General features: G+C 32.5%; 1 protein-coding gene across 1 annotated transcript; it reads left to right on the forward strand.

Moving 5' to 3' along the window:
* Nucleotides 1-1,945: 1,945 nt before the first annotated feature.
* Nucleotides 1,946-16,330, forward strand: LOC127706664 (peroxidase-like protein). The gene is made up of 8 exons (XM_052211321.1): nucleotides 1,946-1,962; nucleotides 3,104-3,204; nucleotides 4,345-4,446; nucleotides 5,572-5,652; nucleotides 5,946-6,660; nucleotides 12,234-12,403; nucleotides 13,053-13,155; nucleotides 16,176-16,330. The coding sequence occupies exons 1-8, from the start codon at nucleotides 1,946-1,948 to the stop codon at nucleotides 16,303-16,305; spliced, it is 1,419 nt and encodes a 472-aa protein (XP_052067281.1). The 3' UTR covers nucleotides 16,306-16,330.
* Nucleotides 16,331-20,366: the final 4,036 nt, after the last annotated feature.

Raw genomic sequence — 20,366 nt, forward strand, 5'->3', positions numbered from 1 at the left:
ATATACCTTCGACCTATTTATCTTTATTTACGTGGTTGTGATATTTGAGATAGAAATTTATCAATATCGTCTCTTCGTTTATACATACATTATTGCTTTTTGTAGCTTCCCTCGGGCATTCATTTGCCTCAAGTTTAGGTTAATAGGTTTTGATTTAGTGTTAGGTTTAGAAGTTTGACTTGTATCAGGGTAAGGTACGGGTTAGTATAAGTTAACCCCCTCCCCTCGAATTTGTTGTATTTATTTTTTTTCCAATTTAAATGTATTGCAAAATTTTATGGTCATTGAATTTATTTCTTGTTTTACTCTGTCGTTGTTTACTAGTCTAAGGAGACGGAGCCATACAGTGCAATAAAAACTTATAGATCCTACAAATTTTTGTGAAACAATGCCCTGGTCTCAGCTCTTCCCATTCTCTGCTTTTCCTATAACAAGTGATCAACGACGGGGTTGCAATATTGCACCTGTCTATTGTAATAAACAAAAACCTGTCCAATTAATGAACTCCTCTAAAAATAACAGTTAAATTTCTTGAAGATCAAAGAAAAAAAAATAGAATTCATGTTACAGTTATATTATTTTTGTGATTGTACTTGTCTTTTTATTGTCTATTGTAAAGTTATTAATGAGTTTCGAGCTTTTCACGTTCTCTTATTCTCTATGTACACTCTTGTATGTAACTCTCCATATTCCAGTACTCGAACTCAAAATTAGGGATGGTTGAAGTAATAAAAACTGGTTGAACCCCGTCATATGGTCACGCCACTGTGTAATGCCTTGAGCCTCTTCAGTGGTTCTCTTATGTTTCTCTTGATGTGTTTGTTATTCAGGAATAGGCATTGATGGCAGATCCTTGATGGTCTCTGTTAAATTTGTTCACAACTTATCATAAAATTCGGAAGGATTAAGAGCGGTGTCCTAGCACTCCCTTTGTGTTGGGGTAGGGATTGGCCTTGTAAATAAAACTGTTGTAAATATGTTAGAGAAACATCTCCATTGATCCATTACCGTTTGAATGAACAGTTTCTTATTTGAAAATTAAATCAATTTATTATCGGAGATCCTAGAATTTCATATGAATAGTCAGTAAATATAAGACACTTGGAATCCGCTTTATTTTTATCAGAATAACCATAACAAAGATGTATGGTATGTGAAAATAAGACTGCAATCCAAAGACATAAAAAAAACCACATCCTCCTTCTGTCACATATAAAATATATCAAAATTACAGAACTGGAGGTGCTACACCCGACGCAGCTGAATTCAGCAGACAGATGGCTCCATATTGTCCAGTTCGTCGCCCTGTATGTAATCATAAAGACCGCTACCGAACAGCAGATGGCTCTTGCAACAACTTAAACAATCCATTATGGGGAGCCTCTATAACAAATCAAGCTAGATTTCTCTCCCCTACATACGGAGATCGTAAGTTTTTTTTTTATTTCGACTAAGTTGGAAAATTAAAGGATATAAAAAGTAATCATCGCTTATATTTCAAATATTTACCAGTAATGTCTTCCTTAGTATTGAGTTTAGCTTTATAGTATTTTATAAAATGTTTCTGACTCCTGTTTTTAATTCGATTTGAAACATGTATACATGTAAATTGATATACATGTACAACACAGTTTTGACACATCTTTTTCATTGTAGCATTTAACACAGGTTCTGTTCCACGTTTACGTAGTGTGCTTGGACCCCTCCTTCCAAGTCCACGTAAGATATCTAACGCTGTCCTGAATGGTGGTGTATCACCTCCAAGAAGTAGAATTTATAGTGTATCCTTAACTCATTTTGGACAGTTTATCGACCACGATTTCGTCTCAACACCTATACTCAAAGGTAAATTTTAATATTGTTTCTGTATAAAAAGACTCCAAACAGACAAATAATGTTTAAATGGAAAATGTTTTTGCTCTATAACATAATTGTTTGTATTAATATGGCCATGTTACTTAAGTAATTTACATATAGACATCCTGAACAGATCGTTTTTTAACAGCACTGCTACGTTAGGGTTTAAAAATTTCCTGGGTTATTTTTGTTTGTGCAAAAATAATGGAAATGAATATTGGGTGTACTTAAATTGGTAGTTTACAAATACGCTCTATAATCTGGTAAATCAAACTTGTAAAAGAAATACATATTCAACATATCCAACATATGTATAGAAGGTCAATATTAGCGATTTTTATGTGTCATAGTTGTTTGTGTAATAAATATTTGTTTGTACACATTTTTGTAGATGGTGACCAAAATATATTTTGTTGCAATGGAAATGTTCCGGTTGTCAGGTAATTTCAGTGTAATGTGCATGCATGTAAACAAACTTTTGTTTTGGATGACAATCAAATAACTAGTACCTAAACAGCATTTAGCCGTTTTCTTACTTCCTCCGATTTTGTGTTAATCAAATTAAAATCATAACAAATCTCGCTGTCTTTATTTCAGTTACATCAAACTACAACACAATTCGTGTTAGCAAGTGTAATAACAATACAGAAATGTAAATTTCTCTCAGTTAATGTATGAAAATACTTATTGGGCATGAAAAACGTTCTTGAAATACAGAACGATTTGCAATAGTCTCTTGATCATAGTAGAATGACATTTCTCACATCCAACTTGACTTCTCTCAGTACAAACTTGGAAGTTTCGAGTTTTTATATCGCACTAATATACATGATTGCACATCTCAGGTATATTGGAATACCCTTTACCATTTAATTACATTATGCTTACCATGTCCAATTAATCAAAGTGTTAAAAACACAACAATCTACATTATTAATTTAGGGGTAATTATTAAAGTCAGAAGCCTTAACTTAAAACCAATGTTATAATTGAAGATTAACATGGTAAACTAAAATGTTTTGTGTAAATATTTTTTTAGAACATTTGAATAGTTTGCTATTTCTCTCATAAACCATGTAAATATTCGAATTGTTGCAATCTATTTTGAGAGTTGGCGACAATTCTGTCAGCATATATCTCATTTACATGGAATGTGAACATAAAGTAGAACCTTTGAATTTAAAACATTGTTGAAACACAAATACATCTCTGTATTTCCATATTTGTTTTTGTCTTTATTTTGTAGATCAGAGTGTTTTTCCTTTAGAACTCCGCCAGGTGATTTCCAGAACACTTGTATGCCTTTTGTAAGATCTGACTTTGGTGTTGCCCCAGGATGCCCTCCAGGTAAGGCTTTTTCAATTGTCAAAGTTTTGATATCAAAGTATAAACTAAATAAACCAGTTTGTTTTTTGTCTAGGTAAATTTAATTTTTAAAAAGGTTAAATTGGACAATCGTATAAACATAACAAAATTACCAAATTACCTCTTCTGGCCGTTTTTTTATGTTACACACGATTTGTTAACATTTGGATATAAAACAAATACAATACCGGACGTATCATAGTAGTAAAAGGGAACCTCCTTCCGCTTAAAGATTGATAATGATTGGTAAACTCGTTTTTACATTTATTTTTGAAGTCGTCTGTCCTTTTTCTACATAGCTTTTATTACCGCGTTTTGTTGAAGCATTCAGAGAATTATACTTTCCTAATGACATTATGTATCTTCAATTACATCTCCGACAAAAGGTATTTTTGTTGGTTTCAAATAGCAAAATATATTATTTCTGCCTACATGTTTTTCGTTTGCCGTTTGCTGATTGATTCATGTCTGTACATGCAGTTTTTAATTTGAATTATTTAACATTAATCTCTTGATGGGACGTATATAGCTCACCATAAAATATGAGTTTTGCTCATCATTGAAGGTCGTACACTAACTTGTAATTGTTTATACCCTCATATTTTGTTCTTTGGTGGATAGTTGTCACGTCCTACGACATGTTTTTATTTTCACATGTTTGTTATTGATAAAATATGTAGTAGATTTGTAAATATAATCATATAATCACCCTACACTTGTGACTAGAATTGAATAACTGTTTTAAAGAGTTTCTTTTTGATGTTTTCTCATTCAAATTTCATAGTTCACTTTTTCATTGTTTTTCCGTACGACTTGTATGGGTAAATCTACAAAAACCCCTTTCTTCGTTTGAATGAATTCTAAAAGAATATGTTCGTCATACTAGTTATGCAGTTACGCAACCCTTTTTTCAATCTTTAAATCAACGATGGACCGCTTTTCTGTAGCACCACAACAGCTAAAAATAAATTAGCAAATCTTCAAAAGGGGACTTCATTTTTAGGTTTTGCTCCCAGAATATCGTGTAATTAAGAAACAAGAATTGTGAAAATGTATCTTTTAACAAATAAAGCAAGAAAACGCTAACTATATATATAATAAAACTTTTGCATTTTTCACCAGAATATAGAAATCAAATAAATCAGAGGACGTCGTTTCTTGATCTGTCTGTGACGTATGGAAACACGCTTAATGGACAAAATGACTTACGAGAATTGGGAACAGGTATATACAACATAATACTATGCTTACTTATACGTTTGAAAGTAAGAAACATTTCATACTTCAAACTTAACAACAAAGATAAGGGAGCTGATACTTAATGTATTTCTTACATTCGGCACTCCCCGGCAGATCTAAACAAAAAAGGGTGGCAGAATCTGCCGAGGTTTACCGATTGATAGTTCCTACTTCATACCTATAAAGTTACTTCCACCGTATTAAGTCTTATAAAGAAGACAGAAGTAACGTGTCTAAAACCGGGTTTGATGAAAATTACATCATCTACGTTCACGACTGAAAAAACATCTAATTAAAGCACATCATATATTTTTGGCAAACTTCCCGGATTTTATCGAATGCTCGAAACATTTTGTTTTCATATTATCCTTCAGAATAATAGAATATGTATTGGTAAAGCATGGGTGCATACAGAACCTCTTACGCTTTTAAATTCAATTCTAAACATGCATTATATGAAAACATTCCAAGTACATCTTTACGTCGATTAAACCTTATAAAAATCTTGGTAATAAACCAAGATTAAATAACAGTTTCAAAAGAGATATCCGATATCAAATTTGAAATATATATAAGTTTCTTGTAGTGTAATAGCTTAAGGAACATTGTTGTCGTATGCTCTATTTGTACCTGTGCACAATCACTATATAGGGAATAGAAATTAAAGTAACAAAAATACCGAACTCCAAGGAAAATTCAAAATTATCAAATGGCAAAATCAAAAGCTCAAACAAATAAAACGAATGGAAAACAATTGTCATATTCCTGACTTTGAACAGGATTTTCCTTATGTAGAAAATGCATGAAAGCATGCATAATTCTTTCTTAACCTTTCCTTATTATTTCCATTTCGATCACAAATAAAAAAGACAATCTTTAGTAAGTTGTGTGTACAGATCTAGAGAATATGAAGAGAAAATTAAAGTAATAATGAAATGGTGTAATTTTACTTATTACCAGTTATAAAAAGTTTTTTAGCCATTATTAGTTATAAAAGTTTTAACATTCTAAATTATGTCTGAATTATTTTTTGAAAACTAGGTAACATTATTATATTTCATAAATTGCATAACTGTTTCATTACTTTAATTTGTATACTGATTTTTATAGGCAGACTTCAAGAAGGCATTAACAGACTTCTGCCTACTGGTCCTTTTGGTTGTGTATCAGGGGACGAGTGTTTCAAATCTGGTAGGCAATGACTGTAGTTTTTAACTTATTTCTTTTCGGTATTCTGTTTCATAGTAAGATTATATTGTATCGTTAAATAATTTGAAAAGATATGATCGTCTGATAATAAGTTGATTACATTTGAGTTATAGTTGTTGAGACATTTCGGACGTATGCAATTCTTGTACACGACGGTGAATTGTAAAATCAGCGTTGCTACTATTAAGAAGTCTTCGAGTCTTTTGTTTTTACACGAACGAGAAATAAAACACTTTTCCTTTGTGAACAGAAACAAAGAAATGTTTCTTTTCTAGGGGACACCAGATCAGCACAAAATCCAATGCTGACAGTCGTACATACTGCATTTCTGCGTGAGCATAACAATATTGTTGAAAGGTTGAGAGCAGCTGGGTGGACTAATGGAGAAGAACTGTACCAGGAAGCAAAAAAAATTCTCACAGGAATTTATCAGCACATTATTTACACTGAATATCTTCCTTTAGTACTTGGGAAAGAAGGTATGAACTTTTTTGGGCTACGATGTAATCGATTTGGATTTAATACATTGTATAATCCTTTTGCAAATCCATCTACGAGAAATGCATTTGCAGCCGCAGCATATCGATTTGGCCATTCTCTTGTTGGTTCTTTTGTTGAATCGTTTAACGAAGACTTCACACCACGCGCCAGGGAACCTATGGAAAACCATTTCTTCAGGACGCGTTTAATAAGAGACTTTACTACATTTGGTCCAGATGCAATAGCCAGATGGATGACAACACAGTTCAAGAGCAGAACAGATCGTTATCTGACTCCAGCAGTAAGGGACAGACTATTTCAAACAATGCCAGGAAACGGATTTGACCTTGGTTCACTTAACATACAACGTGGTAGAGACCATGGCATTCCATCATATAACAGATGGCGACAGTTCTGTGGGTTACAGCCTGCTTTACATTTTGGATCAGGACACTTAGGTTTAACCAACCATCATGTTTCGGCTGCAAAAGCATTAGCTTCCGTCTACAGGTAAATAATGTTGATTGTGTAATTTCCTTAAGGTAGTATTAGAGATTTCCAATAAATTGACATACGTACCTAACTCGACGTACGCACGTAACGGGACCGGTTATTGCTAACCTAATAATTTTGTTAAATACGTAACTCAAATTTTAACTAAGAATTACAAAACTATTAAACCCATTCGTGATAAATTTTATCAATATCAAGTATTTCTAAGATGATGAAAAAGAAAGAAATCATGATTTTTTATATATCACGTGATTATTGAGATTCCCGCCAAAACTTCACTGTCATAAGACCACGTATATACACGTATCTTTACCTATCATACGATTGATTTGAGTTGTCTTTCATGGTTTTGACCATTATTTTGTTTTTCGATATACTTTGCAAATGAACCTTTTATTATTTAATATTTGACATGCTTTTATTTGTCGTTATCAGATTGGTGTCCCTTTTTCCTTTCGTCTCTTAATGTTTTATAATATTCAATTTCCGTGGGTATTTATTATTAGACAGAGATTTTTCTAGGAATTTCAGAAATATGGAATTCAAAGTGTTAGTCAGAATTTGTCTCTGTTAAAATTGATAACTGGCATTGCATCATACTTTTATTAAGCATCATTTCAAACGTTCTGTTCTTCTGCAGTTAATCTTGTTTATTTACAATCTCCGATTTTTTCCCCAGAGAAACCGTTCGACAAAGGGATGTGTATATTTAAAAAAAAAATAATACAGGTCTTGTACTTCTTTACATTTTAATTGTTGACACACACTTTTCTTTCAAATGAAAGTCAACTAACATTAAAAAAAAAGAATTTTGTAATTCAAAATAATATATGTAAATAAATGTGTACACCAATTCGTTATATAGATTGTAATTTGAAAGGTGTACTTGATTAGCAATAGATGACTAATCTGCATATAAACATTGACCGCTGTGGATAGTAAACAATCAATTTATAGTACATAGTAATTGGCTAAAAAAATGTCCTGTCCCGAAGTATTTCTGATTTAAAGTGGACGAGAATGCCAATTTATATACTTGTTACATTTTTAAGACAACTACAATGCCACTTCAGTCTTTACAGTAATTTTCTTTTAAAAATGTACTTTTAATTAGTAAGGCTTGATATTGTCATAGTTGTTTTTGGATTAAGACAACTCTTACTAGTCCAATTAGAAGTGGATTCTTAAACTATAACATATTGATTGAGGTAAGCAAAACTTTTTAGTTTCAGTTGTTGTCTCGCCTTAGAGATATATATTTATATATTAAGTTAAACTCTACGACATATCCATGCATAGGATCACCAGTGAAAGTGATACACGGCTGAAAACAAATTTAATATCCATAATAACTTTAAATATGTATATATGTGTAAACTAAGCTCTCTGAAGGAAGGTTTTTCCAGGTTGTTCTTATGTCGTGATGTTGCACCACCGTCCCAGGCTTAGGAGGAGGGGTTGAGCACTCATTCTTTATGTGCCTGTCCCATGTCAGGAGCCTGTGGTTCACTTGTTGTCGTTGGTTCATATCTGTTATATTTGTTTTTCGTAAATTGTTTTGTTTTAAATCATGCCGGTAGTTTTCTCAATTGAACTGTTTCATATTTTTCAAGTTGGTTCCTTTTATAGTCGACTATACGGTATGGATTTTTCTCATTGATGAAGGTCGTACAGTTGCCTATCATTGCTTACATCCACTTCATTTCTTATTGGCAATCATATCATATCTCCTTATTTTTTTTAACTCAGGTAATTCAACATGAACATAAGAATCAGCTTTCAGTACCTGGGGTACTTTAAGATTGGAACTCTGTGTCTTTCATCATAAAAATGTAATTGTTTTGGGATTAATTCAATATTGATTAGTTGAGCTATTTCCAACTGAATTTAACCGGTTTTATTTCTTATATCGTGCTGTTACGCTAGAGTGTTGAACGCTGGTAAACGCGTTTAATAAGGCCAAATTCTATATTGGCTTTCCCAAGTCAGGAGCTTTCAATTCAGTGGATGTCGTGTTTTTACTTTCTGTCATTTTTGGGTTAATTTTACTCTTGTAAAGATGTTTTATTTTCGTTTGAACTGTTTATATTTTTCAAAGTCAATGCATCATATACTAGTATCTGATAATTATAATACGGTATGAGTTTTTGCTTATTGTTGACGACAGCAGGAGCCACTGTAGTCGTTATTCACGCCATTTGGACTCTGTTTGATAGTTGGACGCTCGACACGGATCCAGATATATACATGTCGGATGAAATGGAATAAATCGAAGAAAGAATGCATGCTAAGCATACTAATGCTTTTGAAAAGAAAATTGAAAATATTTGTTGAACGGAAAGACTGGCGGACGGACAGACAGGGTGATTGTAATATGAGTGCGGGTACAATATTTTGTCAGTGTATGTATCTTAGATGCTAGTGGTAAGGAAGTCTGGATCAAAACGGAGTAATCTTTACTTGTTAAAAAATATTTTATACTATTTAGAATAATAATTGCATGCCTACTGGATATTAATACAATAGCAAGTCACAAGGATAATGGAAGCTGTGAAACACCATTTTACAATAAAAACTAAGCTTTTTGATACAAAGAATCAAGGAGAAAAATCAAACAAATTATGCAACAAAAAGTGTTATCAAAACAAAACAAGTGTTGCTAGAATAATAAGATATGCACATAAAGCATAAAATATATTAACAGGTTTTTATTAAATATGGGATTGACTGGTAGCAGGCTAGCCTCAATTACGGGTTCAATAATTTTGTTGGACCCCCAGTGTGTCTTTGTATCGGGTACGCTAATTTGTTACCTAGCATATAAAAATGCGACTCTTAAGTGTTGGTCATGTACAAAAAGGTATATTCATTTATCATTATCATTTCATCATCCTTAATATATATGTAATATTTGTCGCTGGATATAAGACATACATCAGTACCATCATCATCATCATCATAAGTATTATAGCCTGAGGCTAGATCTTCGTCGTATTTATCATGATAGCTTGTAAGTATTATAGCTTGAGGCTAAATCCTTATCTGATATTTTAGCCAATTTATGTCGCGAACTTTTTTTACGCATGCATCTCTTTGCTACATAGTTCAAGTTTTATAAATGTCCAAGATAAAAGAAATGGAGATCATAGAAGTGTGTTTATCAAATGATCATATCTATACTCACAGTTAAAACAGTAAGAAAGGGATTGACTCTTCTGACTGAAACGAAGTACAAAAACAGCAATTACTAGTACTACCAAATAAACTCCATGTACCGATCTTAGAGTATTCACAGCTACTGAACACTATCTTAAAAACAGCTACAACTAATAAATTCAGAATAATTAATCAGTCTAGAATATTAATCAATTATTTCGTACTGTTACACCACTGTCCCAGGTAAGAGGGCCCGTTAACATGTTTAACCACGCCACATTATGTATGGATGTGACTGTCCTAGGTAAGGAGCCTGTAATTCAATGGTTATCGTTTGTTGCTGTGCTTTCGTTCATTTTTTTGTACATTACTTAGGCCGTTAGTTTTATCGTTATAGTTGTTTTACATTCGTCATTTGTGGCCTCTTATAGATGACTATTCGGTATGGGCTTTACTCATTTTTGAAGGTCGTACGGTGGCCTATAGTTGTTAATTGCTGTGTCATTTGGTTTCTTGTGACGAGTTGTCTCATTGGCAATCATACTACATCTTTTTTGTACATATCACAAATAAAGTAAAAAAGTACATAAACACTCTAGAAAAGCAAGACCTTGTGTCATGTCAAAAGCACAGAGTGTCGGTAGGACCATTAGTATTCATAACTGTATAGTAGATTATATGTAGTTTCTATAAAATGTAATGATAATTCATCAGTAAAAGATACATGATTATTTGTTAGTGGAATTATATATAACTTAATAAATGAATATTTACATTAAAAGAAACATCAGAAACAAGAATATGTATCCATTAGATTACACTCCAGTATCACATTTCCGTGTTAAGTGAGCTCTAAATCCAGGAAAAAATCCAATTCAGTATGTAGCCTTAAGTTTTAAATCCCGTGCGAGATGTCTAATATTCAAACATTGTGGTTTTTAAAACGTATTTATCAAAGTCAAACGACAATCATTAATTTTTTTTTTTGTGCTATACAATTTGTGATTATTGCCGGATCCAAGATATTCGAAAAAGGGCGTAGTTCCCGATAATTGAATTTATACTGCCGAGCGGAGCAACGCGAAAAAAAATTTGGACGATTTTATACTAAACATTTGTATAGATAACGTGAGATTTTCAAAATTATTTGGCGATCGAAAGGGGGAGTACGCCCTCTCCCCCTGTATCTGCGAATGCACGTTTAGTTATACATGGACAAAAACCTCGTCCCATGCATTATCATAGTTAAAGACTAAAAAGTACTATTTGATAAATGTATCAATGATATGAATTTCTGTTCACGTCAAATTATCTTGAATTAAATTATAGAAAAATAATTTAAAAAAAAAGTTAGTCGCGTACACCTTTTACATTCGGGTGTGTTGGAATCTGTTTTTTAAGCGTTAAAACTTATAAAAACAAAAAAAGAGATAACCTTCTCGCTTCGGATTTCATTATTTTAATATTTTCATGCTAAATTTTTACTTGGTAGTTTTTTAAATTCATATTTTGAGAAGAACTGAAATATGGGTCAAGTGAATTGACAAGAAATGATGGGTGTATTTGATTACAAGTTGCTAGCTTGCTTATTCCATTAAAATATTTTTGTCAATAAAATCTTTCAAAATTTAATAACAAAGTATTTAAAGATTAAAAGAAGTAGTTGGGTTAATTTTTACATTTAGTCTATATCAGCAAAAAATGCGTGTCGAAAGAGCAAAAAATGCATTTAGTGTATGCTCCTCTCCGTCATGCTTCAATGCAATAGGAAAAAATACGCTGAGTTAGGTCGGTTATGTCGAGTAAAGTCATTTTATTGGAAATCTCTATAAGGAGTATAAACCTAATAAATAGATTAATTCCTTGTCGAAAGGTGAGTGTGCTTTAAATGATTTATGTGGCCTAACAATTCATATATTGTGAAATAATTAGATTCATAGGTAAAAGCAACATAATCATTTAAATATCACTGAAATTTTGCGTAGATGTTAATGTAGAAAAATCACTTACATTTTATATTTATTCCAAATTGACAAAATTTGCATAGTCTTGAGACATTTTTGTGACCATTATTCATCCTCGAATCTAGTTTGCACCGTGACTTTGCAGAAATATTATAACTGTGTATGTAAACGACGTTGTTTTGAAGAAAAAAAAACATGATTTGAACATTTTCATACTATGATAGGATAAACGACAAAGCCAACATGCCCAATAGATAAATTGTAACAGATTATTGTATTCCATTTTTGTCTGCTTACCCTTCAGGAGCACAGGAGATATTAGAAATCCATTTTCAGGTAAAACAGTATTTGAAGTTTGCATTCCTGACAAGATCAATGTTACACTGAAACGATATACATGATTAGTGTGATAGTATATTATTAATCGAAATCATCTTTCTTACCTTTTAGCCACCCTGATGATATCGATTTATTTGCTGGTGGACTGTCAGAGACACCAGTAGCAGGTGCCCTGGTGGGACCAACATTCAGATGTATAATTGGACTTCAGTTCATGTTATATAAGACAGGTGACCGGTTTTTTTATGAGAACGAATTCGTTCCCACAGGTTTCACTGCTGGTTAGTATATATATTTTATTAATCAAAATTTATGTCTTGGCATTATTTCTATTATACAATTTAACCTTTAAACTAATATTGCAATATCATATCACCCACAAAAAGCTGAAGATGACCATTTTTTTCTCCTACAGGAATGATATTTCTTTTTAGTATTCCTTTTTTATAACAAAATGTTGAAATTACATGAACATTATATGTTCTATTAAGTTTTTTTAATGAAATGATAAGTTACAACTAACAAATAACTTTTTTGTCAGTTAATTGAAAATTTTACTGTTTTATTTCTCAATTAAATATTTTTACATTATCCTGTAAACAAAAATGGGGACAAAATTAAGTATTCAAATCAATGTTTAATTCTTTACTAATAAGTTATTCTTGATACACAATTGAAAAAAAAAAACAGTAAAATAATCGAATAACTTTTCTCTTATTATTTAAAAACAGTCCATACATTTTTCTACCATCGATAAGTAATTTTGTTTAAATGGAAATGAATGCTTTGATTTTTCAATAAAGGATATTGCCAAGTGTAAACAGTTAAGATTTACATGAACTGTTATTCATCAAGTGCAAGCATCACATGGGTTCATAATCTATTGAGGTATACACAAACTTAAAAAAATGTTTTTTGCATTTATTTCAGCTCAATTGGAACAGATTAAAAGACAGTCTTTGTCGGCACTTTATTGTAGGACTCTGGATGTGAATTCAATGCCTGCAAATCCGTTTGTGTCTCCGTTAACTGGGTAATACTTGATCACAGTCTGTTATTATACTATTAGGTTATAATGTTTTTAACCCGTCCGTCCGTCATTCTATCGATCAGTATATCCGTCCGTCATTCCGTCCGTCAGTCCTGGTCTTGTCATCGCAACTCCTCTGAATTCACACAACAGAATTTTATGAAACTTTGTAGATAATTAGGATACACTAAGTAAATGTGCATATTGACAGGATATAAGATTCAACTTTTGAGCTCACCGGGGCCCGAAGGGCCCCATGTGAGCTTATGCCATCACTTGGCGTCCGTCGTCGTCCGTCGTCTGTCGTCGTCGTCGTCGTCTGTCGTCGTCTGTCGTCGTCGTCTGTCGTCATCTGTCGTCGTAAACTATTTTAAAAATCTTCTCCTCTGAAACTACTGGGCAAAATACCTTCAAACTGTAACTAAATGTTCCTTAGGGTATCTAGTTTATAAATTGTATCCGAAATTTTGATCCATCGACAAACATGGCCGCCATGGCTAAAAATAAAACATAGGGGTCAAATGCAGTTTTTGGCTTATATCTCAAAAACTAAAGCTTTTAGAGCAAATCTGACATAGGTTAAATTGTTCAATTGGTCAAGATCTATCAGCTCTGAAATTTTCAGACGAATCGAACAACCTATTGTTGGGTTGCTGCCACCGAATTGGTAGTTTTAACAAAATTTTGCAGTTTTTTGTTATTATTTTGAATATTATTACAGATATATATAAACTGTAAGCAGCAATAATGTTCAGCAAAGTAAGATCTACAAAAAAGTTATTATGACCATAATTGTCAATTGACCCCTTAAGGAGTTATTGCCCTTTAAAGACAATTTTACACAATTTGTTCATCAAGTTTGCTAACATTTAAAAATCTTCTCCTCTAAAACTACTGGGCCAATTACCTTCAAACTTTAACTAAATGTTCCTTAGGGTATATTGTTTATAAATTGTTTTTGGCTTATATCTCAAAAACTAAATCTTTTAGAGCAAATGTGACATGGGGTAAAATTGTTTAATTGGTCAAGATCTATCGGCCCTGAAATTATCAGACGAATCGAACAACCCATTGTTGGGTTGCTGCCACCGAATTGGTAGTTTTAACAAATTTTTGCAGTTTTTTGTTATTATTTTGAATATTATTATAGATATATATAAACTGTAAGCAGCAATAATGTTCAACAAATTGCGTAAAATTGTCTTTAAAGGGCAATAGCTCCTTTAGGGGTCAATTGACAATTTTGGTCATATCAACTTTTTTGTAGATCTTACTTTGCTGAACATTATAAAATTTTGGCATAAATATACTTCTGTTTGTCTCTGCAACTGCAACTCCTCTGAAACCACAAAACAGAATTTCATGACACTTTTTCAATAGTTATCGACAAAAAACTACGATGCAATTATGCCCTTTTGAACTTCTGAATTTCGGCCCAAACATAATTCTGTAAAGTTTGTCATTGCAATTTCTCTGAAACCACGCAACTGAATTTCATGAAACTTTGTAGATATTAGGGACATAATATGTAGATGTGCATTTCCAAAAGAAATTTTTATCAGTTGGCTTTTGTAGGATTTATGAGTCTTTAAACATAGGAATCTGGTGAGATTTAATTTGCCCAAGGATAATGTTGAGCGTGGAGTATGAGAGCGTGCTCACAAAGGTTCTTTAATTTATTCTACTATGTATAAAAAACTAAAAACGTCAGAAGATTCAAATTTATACTGAACCTGAGCAACACGATGGGTGCCACATGTGAAGCAGAATCTGCTTACCCTTCCGGAGCACCTGATATCACCCCTAGTTTTTGGTGTGTCAGTTTATTTTCGACTTATGAGTTTAAATGTCCCTCTGGTATCCTTCACCTCTTTTGAGGCCTATTATGGTATTTATTTAGTCTAAGTCTAAATATCTTAAGCTGCATGAAATAGTTGAATTTCAAGCAAAATGCACAGGCCTTTAAACCAAAATATTAAATAGAAAAAAAAATTAGATGAAAAACTTTATTGTTGAACATGGAAATTATTTCAGAACCTTTACTTCGTTGTTGCAAGACATTGAATTTCTTAAATTGTGTTAAGAGCTGTGATACGGGAATATCCTGATTTTCTATCACATTTCCAACATTTAATGCAGTTATCTATTACAGGATATTGGACAATCCTGCTATAACAAATGTCTTGGTGAATATCCCATTTTCTTAGTAAATAAGACACTCAGTCGGCATTTCTTATAAGATATTATAAAAATTCAAATTGTTTACAATTAATAAAAGTTACAAATATACATTTAAGGTACCATAGGTGTCTAAATGTTCCAAGAGAGAGTTTTATTAAATTTCTCTTAAAGACATCTGGGTTAATGCACATGCACATTTCAAAATAAAAAAAAATGGGGGTTATGGACCTTGTGTTTTCGTTAAAATACATATAAAATAACGAAATCACAGTTATTTTAGATAGGTTATATAGTAGACATTTAATTTGCCCCATTGAGGAAACATTAAACAATAGAATAGGTTAAAATTCAATTAGAGAATTGCTGTTCATAAATACTTTCGAAATATCAAATAAAGATAGGGTCATGAGCCGTATTTGCTTGAAAAATCTAACAAAATCACAAAATTGTCCTATCAATCTTAATGTAATTATCTGCCCTTGATTTTTCTGGAAATACGATTAAAGTGGTATAGACCTTACTCATTCATATAAATATACATTTTTGCTAATCAAACAGTTCTGAAAAGAAAATAAGATGCATAAAAAAAAAACGGCAAAGAAAATATGATTTAAAGAAATATATAAATTTCATGAATAATTAATCTTTTAAGATTTCATACAAAATAATCATTATACCTACCAGTACAAGGTCAGTGTAATGTAAATCACCAAAAACTCTGTTTGAATTTTCCCTTCCTTGATTCATATTAAATTTGTTTTGCCATAGCACTGTACATTTATTTTTGATATCATATTAGAAATACTCATTTAAATCAAATATACTTTTTATGTTTTCTATAGAGCTCCACGTATACCTTGTCAAAACTTTCCTAGATTGAGTTTAAGACCATGGAGTAGAATAAACAATTCCGGTTATCCCAGAAGGAGTGGTAGACGAAACAGAAGTTGGAAGAAAAAAAACTCTTATTAAAAGGTGCCAAAATAATTTTTGCTTATTTTCATTTTGTTTTTCATTACAATAGAGGAAAAAACTACTGAACAAACCAGAAAATCAAGGATTCAGCAACACTAACCCAATCAAATGACCGGGACGGAAACTAGGTACCCAGGAAGTTTTAATGAACTTTCCGTGGAACTATGGCAAGCGTCGCGTTGTTTATGACTAGACAAATCTGGTATTATATATCCGTTGCTTCACCGCCTTGAAATCTTGGTTTAATAGATTCCTTGAAAGCAGCAACCCTCTATCAATCTACATCTATTTAACTTTTATTTCAAGTTCGATGGGATAGATGCGTTCAGAAAACGCGAGATTTGTCAATATTTGAAAGGTAAGATTGAAGAAAAAATAACATAGCAAATGATATTGTTTTTAAACAAATGTATAAACGAGATTTCTGAAGGTTCGTATTGATGATCGCTTCTAAATCAAAATCAACCGTATGTGACTTCTTATTATAAAAAAGGTAATATTACATAACTCATATTAACGTTCCAATTAAGAAGGAGCGAGAAGCTGCATCACTAAAGTGTTCTTTTTGTTTACTTCTGCCTGTTTGTTGACAAAATCGACATATGTCTATTTTCTATACTGTATTCTACATCAAGATGTTAAATTACATCTATTATGAGACTTTTAAATTGCATTTAACCGAACATACTCATAATTATATAATCCTATATAAAATTGATTCTGTAAGGATTTCATAAAATTAAGTTTTCGATTTTGAAAATATGTTACAAAGCTTTTGACGCAAAACATAGGCACTTCTTACATTGGCTTAGTTTATCTATACTGGTGTTTGTGTCATAAAATGTTTTATTTCTGTGAGTGTAGTTTTTTGTTTTTGTTGTTTGTCATTTTGCTTACCCTGTCATTCCCTTAGATTGTGTCTCTTGTTTTTTTCATTCATATTTGTTAAAGAAACTGTTTGAAGCCTTGTATCTTTGATTAGTTTTAGTTAATAATATCCAAGTAGTCACTGAAGTGAAATTTTACTGGTGCGGTCATTTCCTAAAAATTGACTGTTTGTTCAATATTCAAATCATTCATTTGAAACACCATTCATTTTTTATCCAATGCACAAGATTTGGAAATTTTTGTTTTCAGTGCTCTTCAGCTAAATTGATTTAGCCTTCCAAAGAGAAGCCGGAGATATCAAAGGGATATTCAAACCCATAGTCCAAAACGAGTTGGCAACGATATGGCAAAGCGAACTGTTATAATTCGAGTGTCACTCATGAGTGTTATGTAGACGAGACACACGTATGGCATAGTAGTGTAACAAGGCCAATCTACACCCCCTTCCATTTTGTAGTAGAAATGTAGCATCTTACCTCCAAAATTCAACATAAATGCTAAACAAACAGCGTTTGAATTAGTTACTAACTTATACAACATGATGACCTTTCTTAAACAAAAAAAAAAAGAATGATTTTTCAATTGAAATAAAATAAAAGAATGACAACTGATAAAAATAAAATTATGTATTTGATACAAAGCTATGAATTTGAAAATATGAAAGATGAATTTCAGCGACAACGCCTTCGAGGAAAAGGTACAGGAGCAAAATCATGAAATTTTGAAATAGAAGGAACTCCCCATCGGATTGATTTATAGAATTTTGGAGGTGAGAGAAGTAGAGACTAAGTTTTGTAAAGGTAAAAAATATTTTTTGTGAAAAATAGAGGAAGGGAAAAGGTTAAGGTGTGGGCCTGTAATGGACTCAATAATGAGAAAGAACCTTCGGTACAAAACATTTGTACAACCTATACAAAAGGAAAGGTTTAAAAACAAGTAGAAAGAACAATAATGAGTATTTTTCATAAGCGATCTTGTTAGTTAGAAAGTATAAAAAAAAATATTATTTGATGTGGTGTTTGTGAAAACGTTCTATGTTACCCAAACCACTTAGTGTCTGAGGCATAAATTTTAAGAAGATGAAAATTTACCCCGTTGTTTAAATAACTGTTTTATCGCTATACATCGCTTAGGGGCGTTCGTTCCATTGCTATAGAGCGTTCGTTTCTTCTCTATAGGGCGTTCGTTGCATCGCTCCATCTCTATAGCGATTGAACGATAAAACAAATGCCCGCCATATAGCGATGGAACGAAAACTCTTTAGCGATGGAACGAACGCCCTAAGAGATGAATACCTATAGAACAGTTGTTTAAAAAACGGGGTAAATTTCATATTCATTATTATATTTTAAGTGGTTTTGGTGACACAGATTGACACACTGATCTCCTCTGTTTATGATTGCACTGCATTAGGGTTGTTGAGGCTTTGGAGACACTTGACCGATTTAAGTGTCTTAGGCTAAGGGTTTGTTCGGTTGACACCAATGGGTTCATTGAGGTCTTCTCTTCCTTTTTTACATTACATTGCGGTTGATGGGGAGGTTTCGACCAAAGGTAAGTATTTCCTTCATGCAAGTTATCTAAACCACCATTGCGATCAATGCGAAAATATATATAATGTAATGAAGGAAACACATCAACTAGAAGAGGAAAACAACGGAACAACAGAAACACTGAACTACATCAAAACCAAACGCCAACATACATAGAAACGGACTATTTGCTAACAACTGCCATATTCCTGACTAGGAACAAGACATTTATAGAAAAATGGAGGGCTGAACCTGGTTTTATGGCTAGCCAAACCTCCCGCTTATATGGCAGTATTAAAAAATATCGCTAAAATGACATAACTACGTGACAGGGATACAGTACAAACATACGCAAGAACGCAATAAATGCATAACTAAATAGTATAATAGTACATTACAACATGTAAACCGCAGAATAACAACGGACATCTCCCATTAACGACAGCACAGGACACCACAAACTGCACGTCACACACGGGATGGTGTCCATACAATTTACGGAGTGTCATTTTTAATCTTTCCTCCTCATAACTCTGTTGGAGCCGTTTTTGCAAAAGGAGCACACTCCTGTATATGAAGTCCGTATAGTGTGAACCTGCACGAGCATAACGTATCGATTGAGATTTGAAAACACCATACGACGGAGCAGAGGGTATGTTACTGCTGAGAAATTGGAAATTGATAATTAGGAAGTTGAAGTCATCCCGTTTGTCATAGATTTTAGTGTCAATATTGAGGAAAAGATCAAGGTATAAGGCAGTACTTCTAGTATCAGTAGTATCCTTGATTTCAAGTTCACTGGGATATATGAAATGCAAGTACTGACTGAAATATGGGTCATCATCAATATATCTGAAAGTAAAATTAAAGAATTTCGCAAGGTGCTTTTTCTTCTTGTCGTTTAGAAGGTTCTAAATGAATTCTGCTTCATACGAGTACACAAACAAATCGGCCAGAAGGGGTGCTCAAGTAGTACCCATTGGAATACCGACTGTCTGTTGAAATATCAATCCTCCAAACTCACCAAATATATTGTCGATTAAAAAAGTCCAGCATTTTGATAATATCATATTCAGTGTATTTTCTGATAGAATCAGTGTGGTTCTTCCCAAAATAAGAATTATTATAACCCAAAACAAGAAATGTATATCTACGATTCCCATTTGTATAGAAAAAGCTCTGTTTAATGAGATGGTGAAGTCGATCTTAAAATTGGGAAGGCAAATAGTAGTGTAAAGCGTAGAAAACTCAACGGTCTTATTGTTGCTGCAAAATTGCAGAGATTGTGATCTAAGATTTAGCAGTAGATCTTTAGAATTTTTGATGAATCTATATCTGATTGACACAACTGATTGAATATATCTCAACACAATATTTTTGAAGGCCATCTTTTATTGAAGGAAAATAGTAATCATCACTTTAGAAAGATGTTTAGTCAAACATCTTGATGATCCAGCTATGTATCGTTCTTTATAAGGAGTTTTGTGAAGTTTTTGTATCCAGTATAATGACGGTAGATTTTCTTCGTTTTCTTTGATATTAATACCAAAAGAAAGAAAGACAGATTTGCGATTATGTAAAATTTCATCCATTGTAAATGATGTTAATGAATATGTTGGATTACCAGTTGTGCTGTTT

Source organism: Mytilus californianus, unplaced genomic scaffold, assembly GCF_021869535.1.
Source record: "Mytilus californianus isolate M0D057914Y unplaced genomic scaffold, xbMytCali1.0.p SCAF_6, whole genome shotgun sequence".
NCBI lineage: Eukaryota > Metazoa > Mollusca > Bivalvia > Mytilida > Mytilidae > Mytilus > Mytilus californianus.

Excerpts from the sequence above, each read along its gene's own strand:
- LOC127706664 (XM_052211321.1), top strand. Across the intron at positions 5,653-5,945 it reads GGACGAGTGTTTCAAATCTG|GGGACACCAGATCAGCACAA; the intron begins GTAGGCAATGAC and ends TTTCTTTTCTAG. Across the intron at positions 12,404-13,052 it reads TCCCACAGGTTTCACTGCTG|CTCAATTGGAACAGATTAAA; the intron begins GTTAGTATATAT and ends CATTTATTTCAG.